The sequence below is a fragment of the Ambystoma mexicanum genome, chromosome 7p (genome assembly GCF_040938575.1).
Source record: "Ambystoma mexicanum isolate Mex_15411 chromosome 7p, UKY_AmexF1_1, whole genome shotgun sequence".
NCBI lineage: Eukaryota > Metazoa > Chordata > Amphibia > Caudata > Ambystomatidae > Ambystoma > Ambystoma mexicanum.
In genome coordinates this window covers 649,673,428-649,688,977 of record NC_090939.1, presented here as the reverse complement: position 1 = coordinate 649,688,977, position 15,550 = coordinate 649,673,428, and the positions used below count along the sequence as shown (strand labels likewise).

At 50.0% G+C, this 15,550-nt stretch overlaps 1 protein-coding gene across 1 annotated transcript in view; it reads left to right on the top strand.

The window, feature by feature from the left end:
* The window catches only part of AFF3 (ALF transcription elongation factor 3), a 2,498,221-nt gene that overhangs the window by 2,238,790 nt on the left and 243,881 nt on the right, over positions 1-15,550 (top strand). The window contains exon 13 of the mRNA XM_069636694.1: positions 898-1,093. Coding sequence (XP_069492795.1) covers positions 898-1,093 — 196 coding nt within the window. The remainder of the gene's footprint in view (positions 1-897; positions 1,094-15,550) is intronic.

Here is a 15,550-nt window from a genome sequence, read left to right as displayed (position 1 = left end):
AGGCATCTCCAACTCTCCCGCACTCCTGTGGGCGCCACTACTGGGCACATCCTTGTCGTCTTGCTCGGTCGGGTCCACCGCACCCTCCTTTCTGCTGGGCCCAGTCCGCCCTGTGCTCTGCTGGTCCTGCAGGCTTGCCGCGTCTCTCCTCAGACCTTCTGCCAGCACGGGGCTCCTCTACCACTGCGTTGTTCCTGTCACTGCACCGTCAGGTTGCTACCTCCTGGGGGCATCTTTACTCTCTGCTGTTGGGCGTACTCAGCCCGCCTGATCCACACTGCTGGGCCGTCCTCTTCCCTTAGACGCGGCGCTCCTCATTTCAGGGTACTACCATCGAGGCACTGCTGGCGTTCGTATCGCCTCGTCGCCAGATGTTGGACCCCCGTGGGGGCCACTCAGGTAACTCACATACACATGACACGGGAGCCTTTGCCTGCTTTACCTCTCTTTATTCTTCCCATTACAGACCGTTTCCCCGCTCCCCCTTGGCCCTCCCTTTCCTCCCTTCCCGCCTTCCTCTTCCTCCTCCTCCCAGTTCCCTCCCACTGTTCTGTGTCCTCTCTCTTAAAGGGGCTCTGCCCTTTATTCTCTTCGTAACAAGACTCTTTGGTGACATGTTAAAAGCTCCATGAGCGGGGATGGGAAGGGGGTTGGGGCATTTAGAGGGACGAGGTTAAATGAATCAGCATACTAACGTTGTATTGACCTGTCATGGGTTATGTTTTGCACCTCGTGGCTGTGTTATGTGTGTCGTTATGTATTTAGTCAGGAGTAGAGCAAGAGACAGGCAGCAGTAATGGCACTGGACATGTTCAAGCTGGAGGCTGGAGTACTAACATGTGTTCCGGTTGCAAAGTGTACTGTGTGATGTTCTCTATCTCTGATTTCCGTTTGCAGTCTGGAAACGCCGATCAACAAGCAAGTGATAGTGCTTCAGTCGCCTGTATCACCCCTCCACGCTGCCCCAAAACATAATCACAGAACTGATGGCGTCAATGCTTCCATGAAACCAAATGGAAGCAACCTGCGGCCTTCCAACAAAATCCTCCTCGCAGACAGCCCTGTGCATTCACTTTCTGTGGAAATCTGCAATGTAAGTTTTTTTGTTTGTTTGTTTTAATATTTGTAATGCGCGCCAGACCCGGGGGTATCAGGGCGCAATAGGCATCAAGATGGTTGTTCAGCTTAGGTTACAATGCTGTACAATATCATACATTTGTATACAGTCAGTAGTGATAGGATACAGATTGTACAGGATCGACATGAAACTGGTTGTTTACGCAATAAGAACACAAAAGACAATAGGTAGTATATACAATGTGTACAAGAGGAGTGAAAATTCCAGTGTATATATATTGGGAGGTTAGATGTCATTCTCCTTGATCCAGCGGATGACGTGAGATCTAATGCATGGGTAGGGAAGAACAGCCCTCAGGGGTGGTGGGAGGGAGTTCCAAGATTGGGCCCCTTTAACCGGGAAACTGCTCCCCGCCAGTCTTAGTGCTTTTAAACCTGGGTACTGTAAGAAGGTTGGCGTTAGTAGTTCTTGTGGGTCGGTTGGCGAGTTGTCTCGTGAATCTGTCTATGAGATATTTTGGGGCAGCTTGGTGGAGACATTTGTGTGTGAGGGACACTGTTTTGAGAAGGACTTTATCATTCGTAGATAGCCAATTACTAGATCTTCTGTGGTCAGAGATATGGGCTTTCTTAGGAATGCATAGGGCGGCTCTTAAGGCGTTGTTTTGCAAAATCTGGATCTTATTGGTAATGTATTCATTACTCCCTAGGTATAGGGCATTTCAATATTCCAATTTAGACAGAACAAGGGCTCTTGCCAAGGTAATGCAGTCGTTAGGGGAAAGGAAGGGCTTGGCTGCTCTAATTAGTTTGCAGGAGTAAGCTGTTGATGAGGCCAGGAGTTGATTTGCTTTTTAAAACTTAGCATAGAGTCTAAATAGAAGCCAGGGGTTTTGACTTCCTTGGTTACTATGATGTTATTATCGTCGATTATGAAGTTGGAGTAGTTATGGCCTAATTTGTTGAGATTCGCAGGGGTGCCCAGGATGAGGAGTTCCGTCTTGTCATCATTCAGGCATAGACAGTGAGAGGCCACTCTATTCACAAAGACCAAATCCTTGTTGTAGTCGCCCGTCATAGGGATGAGGATCTGAGTATCATCAGCATAGTTAGTGTAGGTGATACTTAGGCTGTCTAGAACATCAAAAAGGGGCTTTGTGAAAATGTTGTATAGAGTGGGGTACACGCTGATCCCTGTGGCACCCCACAGGTGATCGGTATGGGGTCGGCTGCTACTATGGGGGAGAAGACGTGCATTGTTCTATTGTTCAACAAGGATTGGATCCATCCTATCGCTTCTTGTGAGAAATGGGTGGCAGAATCCAAGTTGTTGCACAGGATCTTATGGTCTACTAGGTCGAACGCCACTGAGAGATCGAGTAGTAGCAGTAGTGCTGCCTTACCCTCATCTCTCAGCGCGTCGATTTGTGGCTTGAGGTCTATTAGCGCTGTCTCAGTTCCAAGTTGCAGTCTAAATCCTGACTGTCGTACTCCTAATAGTGTTTTGCATTCCAGAAATTGTTGGATTTCGAGGTAAGCCACCTTGTCCAGGATTTTAAGCAGGAACGGGACTGTGGTGATGGGGCGATAGTTGGTGGGTATGGACGGGTCAAGGGTTTGTTTTTTAAGTAATGGGAGAACCCAAGACTGTTTCAAATTGTTGGGTATGGTGCCAGTGGAGAAGGAGGGATTTATGAGTTTGGAGATGAAGGGTGAGAGGTCACATGTAGCGTTTTTTATAATTTGGGTTGGGCACGGGTCACTGTGGCAGAGGGTTTAAGTCCAAGGATGATTTTTTTGACTTCTAAGACGGATACTTTAGTAAAATTCAAGCGGGGGGTATGTTGATCGGGAGGTGGTGGTGGTTGGGATAGAGGCTTGGAAGTTTTGTTGGGCTTAGGGGCCAGGAGGAGGGTTTCTTTTTTATTACTACTCTTAGCTTTGAGAGTCGCTACCTTATTCGATAGGGCACTCTGAATGCTGGTACACCATAGTGTGTCCTTGTGACAGGTATCTGGTACTATGATGGGTGATTCTATTTCTTTAAGGATTGTGAACAATTCTTTAGTCCTAGAATTGGCTTGCTTAATGCGCAGATTGAAAGAAGATTGTTTGGCGATTATGATTTCTTTTTTGTAGCGGGAGGCTATTTTAGTAAGGTTGTTTTTATTAGTCTCAGAAGGGTCTAGTCTCCAGATGTGTTCACTTTTGCGTTTTTCTAGTCTCATAGCTTTCAAGTAAGGGGTGAACAAGGTGTTTACATGTTTTTTAGGTTTGCTCTTTCTATTTTTCAGTGGTGCTATGGCATCTAATGATGATAACATTATTTTGTATTACTCCTCTACCATGGTGAAGGGGTCAGTGTTGGCGGGGAGCGAATTTAAGGTCGGAAGAATCAATGGGGTGAGTTTTTCAGCTGTAATATTTCTTTTGTTTCTAGAGGGGATGGCTGGGGCTCTGTGAGTGGCGGGTAATGGAAGCATAGCCTCTAGGGAGAAAGAAATCAGGTGGTAGTCAGACCAGGGTTGAGGATTGGTGGACGTAATGGAGGTCTGGCAGTTGTACTCTGCTACCCAGTCAAGGGTTATCCTTTGGTATGGGTGGCACCCATCACTTTTTGGGTGAAGCCCAGTTCCTCAAGGGAGTCATTGATGTGCTTGGCGTTGGTGTCAGATGGGTCATTGAAACCCAAATTAAGATCTCCTAGGAGGAGACAGTGTGAGGCGTTTTTGAGATTATCAGATAAAATATTAGTTAGGTCTTCTTTGAAGGAGCCTAGGGGGCCAGGAGGTCAGTATATGAGATGAATAGACAGAGTCTGGGAGTCTGAGATGGGTAACTTGGCCATGAGAGATTCGCAATAGTCTACGTTTTGGGGTGTGGAGAGTCTCAAGGACAGACTAGTTTTGGAAATGATGGCAAGGCCTCCACCTTGGGACTTAGTGCAATCGATTCTAAGGAGAGTGTAGTCATCAGGGATGGCTAGCATGATTGCCGGGCCTGCTGCTGAATGAAGCCAGGATTCAGTGATAGCAAGGAAGTCCATTTTTTCTGTCTGGAGCAGGTCAACAATTTCCGTTGCGTGGGCTACCATGGAACAGCATTTATAAGAGCTCCTCTTATGCTAGTCTGGGTGAATTCCTTAGATGGTGACTGGGAGTTGTGGAGATGTTTAGGGTGGATTTTTAAGTCTTGAGTAAGCCGGCTATTTAGCTGGGGTGGGTGTTTGATCTTGATAGTTTTGTGGAGGGAGATGTTTGTGTTAGACTGTAAGCTGCTGGAAGTATTATTTCTCCAGCATGGGGTCTGGTATAAATTCACATGCTCATGAATATTCCCTGTCGTCAGGCTGGGAATCCTCGGTAAAGAAAAAATCAGTATTAGTTTTGTTTCTGATCTGTCTTTCTTAGTAGTATCCAATCACTGGTCTCTGTGTCATACTGCCCCCTGCCAATGACTGCCCTCTCCCTAAGCCCCTCCCCTGGCAGCCATCCTCAGATTTCTACCGCACGTTCAAGTGTTGGGAGTCCTCGTACTATAGCTCTCGAGCTTTTACTACGTTTTGCGATTTTTCTAAAAGTTTAATCTCATTTTTTCGGTCAGTCGAGCCTCAAGCTCCACCGTTTCTACTTCCAATCAACGGGGACCCGTTTCGGAATTTTCTATGCCCCTCAAGGGCGAATTTTCGTCGAGTTACGCTTCTTGGAGGATTCCAGAAGATCTGAGGCCTACCTCGTGGACATGGCCCAGGACAAGGGGAGCTCGACGCCCGGATCTAAGCTGTTCATGAACGGCCCTGGATGCAATTTACAGAATATTTTCAAGGAGGATGAGCATTTGAGATGTCTCTACTGACTTGACGAAGACAAAACACACTTGGAGATGGACTGTGCGTTTTGCAAGAACTTGTCGGAATGGACTATGAGGGATCATCAGATCCGCCTTGCCAGCTGGCTGAAGAAGGGCCCAGCAGGTGAGAAGAAGAAGAAGTCTGAGCGGTCTTCTAAGTCCTGTGAGGGCGCACCAGCGACAGGGGCCTAACAGAAGACAAAGCACTGCGAGTCCGCGGGCACCAGGAGCGCTGAAGGGTCGGGCTCCTCGATTGCTAGGCAACGTGCACTTTCGCCGACGTCATCAACCACGAGCCAACGCTCTGGCTCGGGGAAGAGAAAATCCGAGAACCTGGGTAAGCTTCTGGAGAGGTCCCGGTTGATCTCGAAGTAATCAACCGAGGGGGAGCGAGGCGGTGACCCTCCCCCAAGGTGAAGGCCTCAAGCGCGCCCAAGGTGGTGAAGGCCTTGATTCATGGTGGCCCTGGCAAAGCCTATGGAGGCTACCCCAGTGGAGGCGACCTCGGGGTCCAGAGTTTCCCTGCCACCGCAGAGGGAATCCTCTTTTCAGCCCATCGATAAGACCCCCGTGAAGACCCCGGTGGAAAACAGATACAGCCTCTGAGGAGGAGCTGGTTGAAGTCGTGAAGGGCCTCGACAAGAGGTGTGAGGAGGTCCGGTCCCTCGGGAGGAATCCCGAGGAGGCGGACGAAGAGATCGAAGGTGGCGCCGACGAGGCTCCCAACGGACGACCCATCAGAACCGTGCCCGTCAGGAAGCCCTCCAAACAAGCGAAGGAAAGTTCATACCTCCCCACCCCCACGCCCTTGCGGCCCGCTCAGCCTTCATCTCCTTCCCCTCATCCTAGGGATGACACGGGAACAGATACGGCCACGACGGGTACGGATGATGACGGTGGTGACGATGGGATGGGCCTTCCATCACCACCCCCATTGGCTCCTTCCACGCCATGATTGCCAGGGCATCCAAGCTTTTCCGGCTCTGCCCCGAAGAACAGAAGAAGGAAGGCTTCCTCTATCAACGGCGCGAGGCCAAGAGGAAGACGGTCCTCACGGTGCCGTTGCTTGACGACATCTGGGACGAGGGACTTGCTCTCTTGAAGAACCCGTCCATGACGCCTGCCAAGAGGGATCGGTACGAGAAGAAGTACCGGATCCCCGATTCCGCCCGTTTGTGCCTTAGGTCACAGCCGAACCCGATTCGGTCATCTCGGCGGTGGCCAAGAAGAAAGCGGCGGGGGCAACAACTTCAACTTCAACCTCCCCACCTGACGGCGAGGGAAAGAAACTGGATGCCATGGGACGATGAGTCATCTCGTCTGCGGCGACGACAATTAAGGCGGCCAACGCCCTAGCGATTGTGGCCCGCTACGACAGTGAGTTGTGGTACAAGATTGCACCCCTGCTGGACTTCCTACGGGATGACAAGAGGGCAGAGGCCCTGGAGATCCTGCAGGAAGGTGATGTGGCGTCGGACCATGCCATAACAGTGGCCACAGACATTGCTAACACCGGGTTCCGCCAGTTGGGCAACAGTGTTTGCCTTCGACGGTGGGGATGGCTCAAGGCAACAGATTTCTGCCAGGGCGTGCAAACCAGAGTTTTGGACATGCCGTTCGACGGGAACAACCTGTTTGGAAAAACAGTAGATGAGTCACTTCAGGCCATCAAGACCGACACGGAGACGGCTCGGGCCTTGGGTGTTTTGCAGCAACAACGCCCACCCTTTCGGAACTCCAGAGACAAGCAAGGTGCCTCCAAAGGATTCGGCGGTGGCTCATCTACGTACCGCCAGGCAGCCCGTTCCTCGTCACAAGAGGCCTACAGAGGGAGCGGCAAGTCAGGAGGATCTCGTCGCCAAGGAGGCCAGGGCGGCAAGGCCACCTCCAAGCAGGACTGAACCGGCCGTAGCGTCGGGCCCCCACCTGAGCACCCCGGTGTGAGGCCGGCTGGTGAGGTTCGTCAACGTGTGGGAGTCCATCTCCACCGACCGTTGGGTGCTGGATGCCCTGGCCCACGGGCACACCCTCGAATATCTAAAGAAGTGCCCCCGCATTACTCCCGTGGCCAGGAAGGAAAATCACGTCCCTCAACTGCTGCTAGAAGTAAGGGCGATGCTCAAGAAAGGAGCCATCGAGCTCGTCCCAAAGAGGATCCGGGGCTCCGGAGTATACTGAAGATACTTCCTCGTCAGAAAGAAGACAGGCGGTTGGCGCCCCATCCTGGACCTGCGTCGGTTAAACAAATACATCAAGGCCCAGAAGTTCCGGATGGTCACCCTCCAGCACATGCTGGGACAGCTGAGGAAGGCGACTTCCTATCGTCGCTGGACTTGGAGGATGCTTACTTCCACATCCCCATTCTAAAAGGACACCGAAGGTTTCTCAGATTTGTAGTCCAAGGACGGCACTATCAATTCAAGGCCCTGCCATTCTGATTGAAGTCGGCACCCAGGGTATTTGCCAAGTGCCTAGCACCAGTGGCGGCGCAGCTGCGCCTGCTGGGGATCCATGTTTACCCCTACCTGGACGATTGGCTCATACGAGGAAGGACAAGGGAACTCGCCGTCGAGCATACAGCGAAGATCGTCCAACTGCTCAAGGATGTGGGATTCTCCATCAACTTCCCCAAATCCCACCTGGTTCCGTCGCAGGTCGCACTGTTTCTGTGAGCCAAGCTCGATACAGTGGTATGATTGGCCTCTCCGTCAGAGGAAAGGACAAAGGCCATCCTGGGCAAGGTGCAGCGCCTGCTGGCCACGGACGTGGCCAGGGTGAGGTCCATCAAGTCCCTTCTCGGCATGATGTCCTCTTGCATCTACCTGGTGCGCCTATGCAGGCTGCAGATGCGTCCTCTACAGGGGTTCCTCGACGCCCGTTGGATGCAAGTGGCGGGCAGTTTCGAAGACAAGATCCCGCTCAACGAGGTCTTCCGCCAAGCAATTCAGTGATGGGTCACCCGTGCGCATCTCGTGGCGGGCACATACTTTCAGACCCCAGCACACCAGGAGACAGTGACGACGGATGTCTCCCTGGAGGGATGGGGAGCGCACACCGGATATCTTCTCCCGGAGGAGAGGTCACTCCACATCAACATCCTGGAGCTTCGAGCAGTGTTCTGGGCTCTCAGGTCGTTTCTCCCATCCCTGAAGGACAAGGTGGTGAGGATCTTCACCGACAACACCACCACGATGTTCTACATCCGGAAGCAGGGAGGAACCAGGTCCCTGGCCCTATCCAAGGAGGCCCAGGATCTGTGGCATTGGGCCGTTGCCCAGGGGATGTTTCTGGTGCCCTTCCATCTAGCAGGTATAAAGAACACCATCGCTGACTCACTCAGCAGGGAGCTGCGCTCGTGCCACGAGTGGGAACCTGCGTCAGGACCAAGTGGATCGACTTTTCTGATGATGGGGCAAACCCCAGATCGACCTGTTATGACGGCGGCCAACTCCAAGTGCCAGAGGTTCGCCAGCAGGTTTCCCGAGCCGAGGAGCATGGGCGATGCTTTCTCATTCACCTGGGACAGCCTGTTCCTGTATGTGTTCCCCCCGTTGCCGTTGCTATTGCGACTCGTCAACCAACTCAAGCGGTCCCGGTGCAGGATGATCCTCGTCGCACCGGCGTGGCCGAGACAGATCTGGTTCCCGGACCTTCTGGACTTGTCAGCGTCCCCCCCAGTCAAACTCTCGATGGACGCAGATCTTCTCTCCAGAGAAGGAGGCGCCATCCTCTATCACGACCCGGGGTCGGTGAACTTGCAGGCCTGGCTCCTGCGGCACTAGAGTTTTGAGGGTACGATATCCCGGCGTACTGCAAGGAAGTGCTTGCAAAGGCCAGGGCGTCCTCAAGTCTCAAGTGCTATGGACACAAATGGAAGAGGTTCTCTGTCTGGTGCCGTGCACAGATGATTAACCCTCTGCAAATTACGGCCCCTTAAGTGCTGCCGTACCTGCTGTCGCTGGTCAAGGCGGGGCTGGCTCATGCCACCATCAAAATACATCTAGCGGCGATCTCCCGCTACACCAGAACTACGGGACGATCATCTTGTGGTCTCATTGCCTGGTGAAGGAGTTTATGAAGGGACTGTTCCGTTCATTCCCTGCCGGGGAAGACTCCGGCCCCGGCATGGGAGCTCAACGTGGTGCTGACCAGGCTCATGGGGGCGCCTTTCAAGCCTTTGCATTCGGCACCGTTGAAGTTCCTGTCGTGGAAAACAGCATTTCATGTGACCATCACCTCCGCACGACGAGTGGGAGAGATCCAGGCCCTATCCTGCAAGAATCCATACTTGACTTTTCACGAGACGAGGGTGGTGCTGAGGACGCACCCCTCCTTCATGCCCAAGGTGCCGTCGGACTTCCATCTCAACGAGCCCTTGGTGTTACCAGTTTTCTTCCCGTCGCCTTCGTCGCCAGCCGAGAGGACTTTGCACTCGCTGGATGTTGCTGGAGCGCTGAAGTTCTACGTGGACCACAAGAAGAGTTTCTGGAAGACATCACAACTGTTTGTGAACTTAGGACCTGTGAACCAAGGGAAGGCTCTCTCGAAGGCTTCCATTTCCAAATGGCTCTCCGGCTGCATCATGCACTGTCACCGGTTGGCAAACAGACCATTGCCTGGGCGTCCGAAAGCCCATTCGACCAGAGCGATCGCTGCTACCACGGCGTTCTTGTCTGGTGTACCCCTGCTGGACATCTGCAGGGCTGCTACGCGGAGGTCGACGCACACCTTCACGATATTCTACTGCATCGACCGGGATTCCAGGGAGGAGTCCAGGGTCGGTCAAGCAATGCTGCACAACCTGTTTCCCTGAAGATGGGCCTGGTGAGGAGGTAAGAGATGGTTAATGTTGAGTTTATGTAATGCTTAATGTTGAGTCTTGCCACCACCCGTGGTTGTGCATGTGTGTACTGCTATGTATTCTTTTTTTTATTTTAATGATTTTTATTGATTTATTCAAACTAACAACAATACAAACCAAACATGCAGTGCATATATCAACAGTTCAATTGTTCATCATTTAATTCTAATCACTGCTCCCCATTTCCCACCCCCCATTACGAGCCTATTTATTCCAAACACTCCATGTCTGTTTTATGTGGTGGGGTCTCACTTTCCGTGGATTCAGATAGATCTTGTGTTAGTCCAAACAGTTCCGCTATTAATAATTTCCATGCCATCAGGGTTCCCGCCTCCTCCTCTCCCCCTACATTACTCGCCTCTTGCCATACCGTGGTTTCTGCCTCCGCCCATTTCTGCAACTCCTTCCACCACACCTCTACCCGTGGCCTATGGCATGTCTTCCACCCCATGGCAATCATCCTTTTTGCAAGCACATATGCTAGATCCTTCAATTTGCTGACATGTTTAAGTTTCTGTGCTCTGGGAAACCCCCTAGCAAGCAGGCCTAGGCCGTATTTATGACAATAGTGATCCCTTTTTCCGCCAGTCCCTGTGCTACTTCACCCCAGAAACGCTCAATCACTGGGCATGACCAAAACATGTGTACCATGTCAGCATTTTCCTCATCACATTTGGGACATGCCTGTCGTCCGGTGTTATCAAACTTAGATATTCTTTGAGGTGTCATATATGCCCTATGCGTAATATACAGTTGTATCTGTTGCAGTCTGGCGTTCCTTGAAACCTTCTTATGGTGTCCCAGGGCCTGCTCCCACATCCCATCCTCCATCGAGGCCCCCACTTCCTCCTCCCAGTCTAGTCTCAATTGCGTTAATTCTTCCCCGACCTTTGACATTATCATCTCATACAGTCTAGAAATCTCATGTCCCCCTTCTGTTATATCATATGTTACATCCATAATAAAGTCTGGTTCTTCTTCCAACACTGTTTCAGGCCATCTTTTTCTAATTTTCTGCACCATTCTGTGATATGTAATATATTGGCCGTATGTAATCCCGTCTCCTCCCCTAGTACTTCAAAATCCCTAATAGTCCCCTCTTGCCAGATATCTCCCATCATTACTACCCCTGCCGATTCCCAGTTGGTCCTTATTGTCATTCTCAATTGCTTATCTCCCCCTGCCAGTGTAGCTAATGGTATCTGCGGGGAGCATGGGAGTGGGTTCCCCATCATCCTGCATGCCTGACGCCACATCTTCCAATCAAGCCTCATCATTTCGGGGCGCTCTCTCATCTCTGCCTTGGGCAGCCAGATCATTTCTCTTGAATAAAATGGGGCACAATCATGACCAAACAACCTATATTCGGGGGTCACTTCGTCTGAGAGCCATTTGGCAACATATTGCAGCTGGCTCGCTACATAATAAACCTCATAGTTAGGCAATTTTATCCCCCCTTTTTCATAAAAGTTCTGCAACTTCCATAGCGCCACCCTGTTCCGGGTACCATGCCATAGGAAGTCCTTACACAAGCTGTTCAGTTTAATGAAAAACTTCTTGGGTATCAGATATAGAATGTTCCCAAAAGAATACAGGAGCCTGGGTAGGACCACCATCTTTAGCATTGCCCCTCGTCCCATCATCGCTAGGGGCAGCTTCACCCAAAATTTCATACACTTCTCAATTTTCCCAATGGCTGCCTCAGCATTGTGCCTATATTCTTCCTCAACTGTATGGTACACATCTATCCCAAGGTACCGAAAGGTTCTCACCGCCCATGGTATTTGTAACACCGGCAATCGCCCTTCAGGGTTCCCCATATAACTACCTAACGGGAACAGACTAGATTTTTGAGGGTTCACCGCTGTCCCAGACAGCCCCTCATATCTCTCCATCACCTCCAGGATATATTGAAGATTTTCTTCTGGGTACCTCAAGTACAATAGCAAGTCATCCGCATATAAGGAGATCAAGTGTCGTTCCCCTCACACCTCAATACCTATAGTATCGTATTGCTGTCTCAGGTATATTGCTAGGGGCTCTAGTATATAGAGCATTGGGGACCACGGGCATCCCTGTCTGGTGCCTCTGCTGAGTTGCCATCTTCCAGATATCACTGCCCCTGTTCTAACCCTAGCCAGCGGTTCACTGTATAGCATTTACGCCCATTTTACATATCCTGGTCCCATTCCGTAACCCGCCAGGGCTGCCAGCAGCCATGGCCACTTGACCGAATCAAAGGCCTTAACCGCGTCTAGTGATACGATCGCCATCTTGCTGTCTTGCTTACTACCCCATTCGATAACTCGATGGGGTTGTCTATGGTTATGTGTTATATTCCTGTTCGTGACATAGCTGTCTGATCGGGGTGTATAACTTTGTCAATAACTCTCCGCAGTCTGTTTGCCAAGACCGTTGTCAATATCTTGCTGTCCTGGTTCAACATCGACAGCGGTCTGTAAGAGCCACAGCTATGCCCCTGCTTGTTAGGTTTGGGGAGCGGTATTATGATTGGTTCCCTTAGTGACTCCGGCAACCGTCCTACCTCAAACGCCTCATTTAGCATTTCCAATATTGGGGGGAGCACTTCTGCCCTATAAACTTTGTAAAACTCACTAGGGAATCCATCCGCCCCCGGGGTCTTACTCGTAGGCAGCTGCTTCACCACCTCTTCTAATTCTTCCAAAGTGATTGGTGCATCCAGCTCTTCTCTTTCCTCAAAACTTATTCTAGGCAGTCCTATGTCTTCTAATGTTCCTATTATCTCTTCCTGACTACTTCCCTTCTCATCACCATATACAAATTTGTAATAATCCGCAAACTCCTGATTAACTCCCTCTTGGGCTACAGTACCATCATCCCTAGTTATCGTCCTGATCATGGGTCTGGTAGTTTCACTCTTATATAACCATGCCAAAAGCCTTCCTGTTTTATCACCTCTCTCATGCTGTCTCTCTATATATTTTTTATAGTTAAGGTTGCACAACCTTTCCCATTGTGCCGCTTATTTCTGTTGCAATTTAAGTATCAACTCAGTATCTCTGCACCCTTTATTCAATGCCCTTTCTAGTTCCCTTTCTGTTTCTTGTAGTTCAGCCACAAACCCCCTTTGCAGGCCCTTTGATTTAGCTATGGCTACCCCTCTCATCACTACCTTGAAGGCTTCCCATAATGTGCTTGCCGAGTCAACGCTACCCGTATTCTCTCCAAAGTAACTTATAATCTCCTCCCGTATACCCTCCCTGAACACCGGATCCTTGAGCGCCTCTGCCCGGGGGCGCCATGTCGGAATCCTTGCTCTCAGAGGGCAATATTGCCACCCGAGAACCAGAGGCGAGTGGTCCGAAAGGACCCTCGCTTTATATTCTGCCTGAGTAATCTCCATTAATACCTCTGCCGTGGCAAAGACATAGTCCAGCCTCGTATGTAGCTGCTGCGGGACAGAGTAATGTGAATATTGCCTTTCTTGGGGGTATTTTGTTCTCCATATATCTGCCAGACCAAAATCGTCTAGCAGTGTCTGCAGTGCTTTTACCGCTGGAGTGGGTCTCTCAAACTTGCCATTCGACCTATCCACCCTGGGGTTCAATACACAATTAAAGTCCCCTCCCCAAATCACTGCACTACCATGCACATGCTAAGGTTGTTGCATAAAGTCCTGAAATACGCTGCCGTATTTTGATTGGGGGCATATGTATTTATAATACTGATCTCTTTATTCTCCAATAGTCCCCGCAATATTACCATCCTCCCATCCAATTTGGCCACTTCCTGCAACAGTTGAAACGGGACGTGCGGTGCCACCCAGATAAGTACCCCTCTAGCGTAAGCAGAGTATGTTGAGCCCCCCACGACCACTTTCCATTTCTTCGCAATTGTTTCCCTTTTTTTCCGTGTCAAGTGAGTCTCCTGCAACAGTGCTATATCTATCTTTTGCCTGCGCAAGTACAACATCACCTTGTTTCTTTTCAGATAACTGTTAAGTCCCCTGACATTCCACGTAATTATTTTAAGCTCCCTCATGGTCTGCAAGTGTTCCCCTTCCCCTCCCACCATTGCAATCCAGATCCCACTTCCGTCTTAGTCTATCTAGGCTCGTTCCCCGATTCAAACTTCCTAAACCTGCAAACACTTCAAACTTCCCCTCCCTTCTCCCCCCTGCTTCCCTTTCCTCAACTACAACAAACCACTGCACACATCCCCTTCCCTCCGCCCTCCCCACCCCATCCTAAAAAATGCCCAGCTCCATCCCTGGATCTCAGGCTCCCCTGCGTTTGGACCTACCCTGGAACCCCAGGCCAAGACCCCAGCAGGGTGTCACCACATTATTGGTGACCTAACTAATCTCTAGATGGGGGTGTACAGACTAGCTCTGTCAGGCTCCTTCATAAAGCAATAATCACAGTGCTCATGTCTCATTTTCTATTTCAAACTGGTTTTACCGGCCGACAGGCCGCATTACTGACTATGGTCAAGGCCCATAGTTCCATGCCGCACTCATTTCAGGTGCCCCCACTCCTTTCGTCTGGATGTCCGGCTCCTGTGGGTAACCTTGCGTATCAAGCCATCCCATGGCACCCTCCGGAGTTTCAAAAAATAAAGTTCTGTTTTTGTGGAAGACTTTCAATTTCCCCGGGTAAAGCAACATATACTTATGGCCCGCTTCTCTCAATCTCTTCTTAACCAACTGTGATGAATTTCGTAATGGGCATATATCATCGAGACGTACATTAGAACAAATGTTGACATTTCTTTTATAGAAATGTATAATCTGCGAATATATCCTTGCTGCTACAAGTAACTGACTGAACATGTTGTACATTCATGTGCGCGTGATGACACTCTACATTCTATCTTAGAATGTCATCAGGCGCGGTTAGTGTGACAGTTGAGTTAACAAGTGCCACGGGTACTTACGATAAATGCTGTCGGGATCATATATATATATATATATATTTATATATAATAAACTACAAATAACGATTACTTTGGATCGACTGGGCGTCAATTACTTACCACGGAAAACCATTGCAATGTATTTGTAGTAATGCCCCCACTAGAGAAACCTGTCTGCCGTACAGCTAAAAAACAGCATCAAAGCATTCATGCCCCTTATATAAATATCATCCGTGATCTGTAAGAAAAATAGCATCAACAGCACATGTTCACTATTGATTTTTTTATCATTAGACCTATGCTTAAAGGGTTTGAAGCATTGACAATAATAATCCAAAGCATAAAGCCTGAGGCGAATGTGGTTTGAAGTGTAAAGATGCTAAGCAGTAAGAATTGGAGGCTGGAGAACAATAGGGTGGGCGTGGATGGTTATTGTTGGGTAGATTTATTTCACATACGTCATGGTGTGCTGCCCATTCCTAGGTGCGCCCTGCCCATGTTCCAGGTGTGGCTCTGCCTGCCAGTGCCCATAGTCCCTGTAATGGCCCATGCATTACAAACGAGCATTCATAGTCCTCGCAAGACCAGCTGCTGTTTTTAGATTAGTTCCTCCACTGCCACAAGTGCCTTGGTATGCCGGAATCGTTCTTCAACAGTCTGGGTCAACTGTTATAATCCCGAATCGATGCACCTCTTTGTATGCCATATCCCATTCCATTCCAGATTCCGTCCAGCTTCTAGCACACTATCTATCAGTTTTTCGAAGGGCCCCCTGAGTACACTAACTCAAGGTCCCTATGACATGAAGCTCACCTATTTCTGCTACGCTGTCTGTAAGCTCTGCCCCAGATAGGAGCCCAATGGCCT